Below are 8,519 nucleotides of genomic sequence, written 5' to 3'. Positions count from 1 at the left end.
TATTATCAAATTGTTACATTTATGACTTGATTGTTAACTTTCAAAGAATTAGTAACTAATTTAGTCCTTTGAGCTATAATTTTAAAATCATTTTGATACTTTAAAAGTTTTATTAAAATTAAAATTAATCTCCAAACTCTAAATTTCATTTATTTTCTACAGTTGATGCCGATCACATGAATAATTTCATTGGACAAAGTGAGGTGATTAATTATTGCCATCAAACCTATTTGAGGTTTATGGTTGGGGAGGGACCTAGAGATTAGGTGAAATAGCTTGCCTTAGCAGATTATCACCTTTCACTCTTCAACAAATATCACAGCTTATGAGATTCTTTATGCTATTTTACCCATCTCACACAAAAAAATTAATATTTATAAATATGACTTTGGTTCAAAAACATTTATTTAAATGACTTTAAATGAAAAGTAAAATTGAGTTATGGGAACTAGATGGCCGACACGACTATTTTTTTTATTTAAAAAATAATTTTTGGGGGTTTTGGACACTAGATGGTAAAATAGCCTATTCTTTAATGACAACCAGCTTCGATGCACATGCCTTACCTGGTGATTCACAAGCTGCTACCGTTGATAAGAGTTTGTTGGCTAGAGAGGCAGCCATAAAATTAATGAAGTATTACCTTCATCGAGCAGCTAACCATATGAAGCAACAAGCAGATAATAAAATGTCTGGTAGGCAATTCGAAGTAGGTAACTCAGTTTATCTTAAGCTCCCGCCATAGAGACAAAAATCTGTTGTAAACAGAGTTAATCTCAAGCTCTTTGCTCGATTCTTTGGTCCATATGAGATGCTTGAGCGAGTGAGGTCAATGACTTATAAGTTCACCCTTCTTGAGGGAGCTAAGATGCATTCAGTATTTCATGTATCTCAATTGAAGAAGCATGTTGGACAAAGGCCTGTACAATCTCAGCTACCTATAATCAATGATGAAGGTATACTTAGCAGAAGAATGGTCAAACGTGGTAATCGATCTGTTACTCAAGTCATTACCCAATGGAGCAACAGTATTCTAAAGGACTCAACATGAGAATTTTTGTACGTCCTCGAGGATAAGGATGCAGCAAAGAAGGGAGCATTCATACTAGATAAAAGAAATGAAATTTTATAAACTTATTGGGTTATTTTCATTATTCTCTTACTGCTCTTAATTCTAGTTTTTGTTTATTTTGTTAAATTACTTCAGTTGTGAGAAGTGTAACTGCTAATCCAAATGTTAGTAAGAACATCAAAATTTCTTAATATCTCTCTAAATTGTGCTAATATCCCACTTTAAGAGTAAGAGCAATTGACTCTAGGTTGATTGATTGAAATTTCTTTCTAATCAAAACCTCTATTTTCACATTAACTCGATCTATGGATTCCCCTATTAAATTTGACTTTAATCCGGTTGATTTATGTCGTCTTATTCCTATGATTGCATGCAACTCCACTCAATTACACTAAATCTACACTTAAATAGGGTTATTCCTCCTCTGACTTAACCACATCAAATATGGATCAATAGTCTATAAATATTAAACCAATAATTAAACATAGATAACTGAGAACAAGATCTAAATATTTATTGCGTAAAATAGAAATCAAACGACAGAATCCATCATAGGGTTCATTTCCCTTAGGTATTTAGAAAATATTAAACAGTAACATTCACAGACTCACTCGTTGAAATTGTGGTTCCGAGATCACTGTTTTCGAAATCACTGAAAAATGGATTGTTACATGAATTGGGTTTGGATTCGAGTCGTAACTCTGTATTCAATTCTGTTAATCCTTTAAATGCATAGAATGTGATTAATTAGCATTCATTTTAATATCTTTAAAAGTATGGAAATTTTATTATGTTTAAATATTATTTTATAATGTAAAACGATATTGGAGTTAGTTAAGTTGTTTCTGCAACATAATGTGATGTCACGCATCTAAATCCAGAGATCAAGTCGGGTGTGGGGTGTCACAATTTTAATACATTGTTTTAGTTTCTATTGCTTTTTAACTTTAATCTTTATTTTTTTATTTAAACCAAAACTTGTAAAAGTGAAAGTGCAAACATGATGTCGACATGATTTGATACGTAAAGTTAACCTCCATTAAAGATTTAATGATCGAGTGATTAAAATGAAAGCATATTAAAAATTAGGTGATGAAATTGTAATAAGTTTTTTTTTTTGAGTATCTAAAATGAAAGTAGCCTAAAAGCACCTTATTTGGCTATCTAACTTTGCACAAAATTATTTTAACCATTCATTTAATTTTTTTGACTCTTTTAACCTTTGAATTTACATTATTTATCAAATCACCAAAAAAAAATGGATGGAAAAGCTAACATTAATTAACTTGCCATCTACGTGACAGTTCATTTATATGTGATATCAACAATTAGTTAATTTTAAAAATTAAAAATATGAATTAGTTATAGTTGTTTTAAATAATTTTTACTTTTTCCAAATAAATTTTTTATAAAATTTAAAAATAAAAAATTTTAATTAATTGGTGACATATTTTTTATTTATTTTAAGTGATTTAATAAATAATGCAAATTCAATAGTTAAAAGAGACGAAAAGTTAGAATAATTTTTTTTGTAAAATTAAAACACCAAATAAGTAACTATGTTTTTTTAAAGGATAATTATGCTTTTAAATACAGTCTAATTCGAGTGGGACTCGTAAAATTATCTCGTAAGTATTTTATAAAAAAAGAATACATTTTTAATTTATTTAAATTTATTTAAATACAGAGGAATTCGAGTCGGACTTAAATATTAAACTCACCTTTTTCCCTGTTGGTTATATCTATCTCGGACGAAGAAGGTATCCACCTTTGTTTACTACCTACATGGCTGAAACTGCTGCAGACTCGGTTATTTCTAAGGAAAAGGACTATGCTCCGGCGAGCACTTCCTCAACATCGGAAGAAAAAGTTGTATCCGAAATCGACATTCAGAACTTAACAATCGACGATAGCAATAAGCTCCTTGATGAAGACTCCAACATCAAAATCGTATACCTTCCTGAATCTAAAGTTTATTTTGATAGAGTGATTTAAGATTTTGAGTAACATTTTTGTTTGGACTTTTCAGATTACATCAGGAGATACGCCGTACAGGTCGGCATTTACTTTTGAGGAGTTGAATTTGTCGCCACAACTGTTGAAGGGTTTGTATGTTGAGATGAATTACCAAAAGCCTAGTAAAATACAGGCTATTAGTTTGCCATTGATTTTGGATCCCCCTTATTTGGATTTAATCGCTCAAGCTCATAACGGTTCTGGAAAAACTGCTTGCTTTACGCTGGGAATGCTATCTCGTGTCGATCCGAAATTAAAAGCTCCTCAAGCCTTGTGTTGTTGTCCCACTAGAGAATTGGCTATTCAGGTTCAATTTCTGTGATTTTTTTTTTAGTTTTTTGGTGAATTTGAATTTTTGATGATATTTGGATCTTGGTTATGATCGTGGACTCGGGGCTCTCTTTTCTGCAGAATTCGGAAGTGCTGAGGAAGATGGGGAAGTATACTGGGATAACTTTTGAATGTGCTATTGGAGGGGATTTTACTAATAAAAGTCGCAATAAGAAAGGATCGCCTATTACAGCGCAAGTAGTTATTGGTACTCCGGGCACTATTATGAGACTGATGAGTGAGAAGACATTGGGTTTGAGTTACCTCATGATGCTTGTGTTTGATGAGGCTGATCACATGCTTGCTAAGGTAACCTATGTGTTAATGGTTTATTTTTGCTTGTGGTTTTTTTGGCATTTGCAATTTAGATTTCTCCGTATGCGAGTTTTACTTGGTTTATGAATGACTTGCGACAAGTATGGTAGTATTGATTTTCCCTCACTTATATTAAGGATTCCAAAAGCATCGCATCTTTAATTAAATTGCCTCCTCCTGCCTTATTGATTTTGGAAGAATGGGCGACACTGTTTTAATTATGTTGTTCAATCATATGAACTTAGTGTTCACTTTTCGTTTGTTGCAGGAAGGATTTAAAGATAAATCTTCTTACATGATGGAGCATATTGGACGTGCCACTTCTCACTGTCAGGTTTTTATTTCAAAAATTAGTCTGGAATGCATAATCTTTTTCTAACTTAGAATGGTTAATAAGGGTTGGTTTTAGGTTCTCCTGTTTTCTGCCACATTCAATGAATCTGTTAAGAAGTTTGCTGCAAAGATAGCTAAAGGAAATCACAACGAGTTGTTTGTCAAGAAGGAAGAACTATCATTGGAATCGGTGATCCAGTATAAAGTGGATTGTCCAGATGAACTTGCTAAGGTTATGGTAATCAAGGACCAAATTTTGGAATTCGGAGAGCGTATAGGGCAGACGATAATATTTGTCCAGACGAGGAATAGTGCAATCATGTTGCACAAGAGCCTTGTCGACCTTGGTTACGATGTTACTACAATTCAAGGTGCTCTCAAGCAAGAAGATCGAGACAAGATAGTCAAAGAGTTTAAAGATGGGTTGACTCAAGTTCTCATTTCAACCGATCTTCTTGCCCGGGGTTTTGACCAACAACAGGTATAAATATCATTCCCTTTTATCTTTCCCATAGTTGCCGTGCAACATAACATCCTGCTTACATATTGTATATATCTACAGGTCAATTTGATCATCAATTATAACCTTCCCGTGAAATATGGCCATTCTACGGAACCTGATTGTGAGGTTTATCTGCATAGAATTGGTAGAGCCGGAAGATTTGGTCGCAAAGGTAAGTTTACTATGTTCTTGAAATGAAAATGTGATTAGCTAAATACATTGATTTCATTCTCGACTTTTGTGTGTTATTGTTAACAGGAGCTGTGTTCAATTTGTTATGCGGTGATATGGACGAAATGATAATGTCAAAAATCGAAACTCATTTCGACATGAAAATCGCAAAGGTAAGCCCTCCCATATGTCTATGGTGTGTGCATGTCTATATTCTTCTTCTTTTCTTTCATATCCATCTCGCACGTTATTATGGATCCAGGTTCCTGACTGGAGAAATGAGGAAGGCTTTAAAGCTGCAATGAGGTCAGCTGGTTTATTATAACCAAAGCTTGAAATGTTGAAAAGAACCAGAACCATTTTATTGTGAATCCAAGCTTCTGTTAGATTCGTTATTTCTTCTTCCTATAATTTTGGAGATTTTGAAATTTTATACTATGTTATGATATTAAGGTTTTTCTTGGGGGGAATTTTGGGAATTTATTATTAGCACTATCATGTCATCTATATCTATATATAAAAAAAATCAGCTCTTTTGAGAGCCATCAAGTATAAATAAGGGCAATGTAGTTATTTTAATCTATTTTGATTTTAGTTGTTATGTTTAAAAAGCAATTTACCCACTCAACCTTAATATTAATATTAGGGAGTGAAATTCCTATGATTTTTGTAAATTATTAGAGGTTAATATGTGTTACTGTAGTTTGATTCATATTTATATTCAATATTGAATTTTTTCACTAAATTTAAATTTTCTATTCAATTTTAATTTAATTTTTAAAACAATTTATATTTATATATTTAATAATCATTTAATTCATATAATATTAAAAATTAAATAAAATTGTTATTTTATAAAAATAAATTTAATTTTGTTTTTTATGATATATGTAATTTTTCCAAGTTTTTATTTCATTAAATAAAATTCTAATTTAATTTATTAATTTTAATATTTACAAGTTAAATCATTTAACTATTAAAATGAAATGTAAACTGCATCAATTATCTCTAAATTTTATTTAAAATTATATTTTAGTCACCTGATTTTTAAAATTACATAATAGTCACTAATATTATCAAATTGTTACATTTATGACTTGATTGTTAACTTTCAAGAGTTAGTAACTAATTTAGTCCTTTGAGCTATAATTTTAAAATCATTTTGATACTTTAAAAGTTTTATTAAAAATTAAAAATTAATCTCCAAACTCTAAATTTCATTTGTTTTCTACAATTGATGCCGATCACATGAATAATTTCATTGGACAAAGTGAGGTGATTAATTATTGCCATCAAACCTATTTGAGGTTTATGGTTGGGGAGGGACCTAGAGATTAGGTGAAATAGCTTGCCTTAGCAGATTATCACCTTTCACTTTTCAACAAATATCACGGCTTATGAGATTCTTTATGCTATTTTACCCATCTCACACAAAAAAATTAATATTTATAAATATGACTTTGGTTCAAAAACATTTATTTAAATGACTTTAAATCAACAGTAAAATTGAGTTATGGGAACTAGATGGCCGGCACGACTATTTTTTCTATTTAAAAAATAATTTTTGGGGGGTTTTGGACTAAAGGTATGCATGGGCTGGGCCGGACCGGACCCAAACAAAATTTTAGGCCTGTTTTCTAGGGCCCGGCCCGAAACATGGGCCTAAAAATTTGTCAAAGCCAGGCCCAAAATAAAATTTTTAAGCCTGGGCCCGGCCCGGCCCATATTAATTTTTTTAGCTTATTTCATTAAATAAAAATTTAAAATATAATAAATCAAATACATTTAAAACAAATATTAAAACAAGAAACAAATAAAAATGATACTAAAATAATTCTTAAAATAATACACAAATTGAAAATATAATAAAAAGTGATTATATTAAAATTGAAAATAAAATGTAAATATGATAAAAAAATAAAAAATTTTATATATTTAGTATATAATTCGGGTCGAGCCCGGGAAAAAAAAGTTTTGCTCGAGCACGGCTCGTTTTCTAAACGGGCCTCGTCTTTTTGTCCAAACTCATATTTCGGGCCTATATTTTTACTCGAATCCTCCCATTTTTTGGGCTGGCCTTCAGGTTGGGCCGAGTAGCCTGGCCCATGCACACCTCTATTTTGGACACTAGATGGTCGACACCTATATATTTTTTTCAAAAAAAATTAGGGTGCTAGCACACGAATTGTCAACACCCTTTTATCTTATTAAAAAAATTATTTTTTTGATGTGTGAGGTGCCGGCCAACAAATGCACTAAGTCATCCAACAAAAGGGATGGGAATATTGCAACATCAACCCCTCCTTGTTTTCCCATCTTTTTTATTTCTCAAGTTTAATTACATATTTTATATTTTAAAATAATATTGGACTACTTATCATATTGTTAATTATTATTGCATCACTCACATTATTTTTAAATTTAATATGCACAATTAAATTATTTTTAATAAAATTAGAATGCTTTAATGATTTTCATCTTTTATAATAATTCAAATAAACATTGCTAAATTATTGTTTCTTTTATTTTAAAAATAACGAGTAATGTATTTATAAATTTAGAAACATTTAAATAGTAACACGTTATTTATAAATATATTACACGTTATTTTTAAAATAAAAGAAACAATAATTTAACAATGTTTATTTGAATTATTATAAAGATGAAAATCATTAAAGTAGATTCTAATTTTATAAAAAATCTAATTTATTGTGCATATTAAATTTAAATTAATTTTAAATTTAATAATAATGTGAGTAATGTAATAATAATTAAAAACATGATAAGTAGTTTAATATCATTTTAAAATATAATATATGTAGTTAAACTTGGAAAATAAAAAAAAAGATGAGAAAATAAGGAGGGTTAATGTTGCAATATTTTCATCCCTTTTGTTGGGTAACTTTGGGCATTTGTTGTCCGGCACTCGCACCCCAAAAAAATATTTTTTAAATCAGATAAAGGGATGCCGACCATAAATGCACCAGCACCCCAAAACAAAAAGACTTTAAGAAAAATATATGAGTGCCGGTTATCTAGTATTCAAAGTCCCAAAAATTATTTTTTTATAGAAAATATAGTGGTGCCAACCATTTAGTTCTAATAACCCATTTTTACTGTTCATTTTAGGTTATTTAAGTGAATATTTTTTTAATCAGGATATTTTTATAAATATTATTTTTTTTTAGTCAGATGGTAAAATAACCTATTCTTTAATGACAACCAGCTTCGATGCATATGCCTTACCTGGTGATTCACAAGCTGCTATTGTTGATAAGAGTTTGTTGGCTAGAGAGGCAGCCATAAAATTACTGAAGGATTACCTTTATCGAGCAGCTAACCATATGAAGCAACAAGCATATGATAAAATGTCTGGTAGGCAATTCGAAGTAGGTATGTAACGCCCCTTACCCGAGACCGTCGCCGGAGTCGAGCACAAGGCACTACTAAACTTATTTGAGCACTTAACCAAATTCAGATAATTTATATCATACTTTTCAGACAAGCTGTCCAACTGTGTCATAATTGCTAAAAAAATCATATCTCGAGTTATAAAACTCGAAATCCAAATCCGTAAATTTTTCCCGAATTTAGACTCATATATCTACTTATCAATTTTTTTTATATAATTGTTGGTTGGTCCAATTAGTACAGTTTATTAGTTAAATTCTCCCCTATTTCAGGGTTTGGCTACTTTGACCCCTGTGCACTACGAACCAAATTTCTCTCTGTACAGAATTCAAATAACCATGCCGCTTGTTTCTCTTAAAAATAGACCCA

General features: G+C 30.7%; 1 protein-coding gene across 1 annotated transcript; it reads left to right on the top strand.

Moving 5' to 3' along the window:
• The first annotated feature begins 2,764 nt into the window (after nt 1-2,764).
• On the top strand, nt 2,765-5,298 carry LOC108482734 (DEAD-box ATP-dependent RNA helicase 38-like). Its single transcript, XM_017785857.2, has 8 exons — nt 2,765-3,022; nt 3,102-3,395; nt 3,500-3,727; nt 4,002-4,067; nt 4,143-4,547; nt 4,629-4,740; nt 4,827-4,912; nt 5,002-5,298. The coding sequence occupies exons 1-8, from the start codon at nt 2,858-2,860 to the stop codon at nt 5,062-5,064; spliced, it is 1,419 nt and encodes a 472-aa protein (XP_017641346.1). The 5' UTR covers nt 2,765-2,857; the 3' UTR covers nt 5,065-5,298.
• Nucleotides 5,299-8,519: the final 3,221 nt, after the last annotated feature.

The sequence above is a fragment of the Gossypium arboreum genome, chromosome 7, assembly GCF_025698485.1.
Source record: "Gossypium arboreum isolate Shixiya-1 chromosome 7, ASM2569848v2, whole genome shotgun sequence".
Taxonomy (NCBI): Eukaryota; Viridiplantae; Streptophyta; class Magnoliopsida; order Malvales; family Malvaceae; genus Gossypium; species Gossypium arboreum.
Note: the sequence above shows the minus strand (reverse complement) of the source record. Positions and strands in the feature narration are given on the sequence as shown.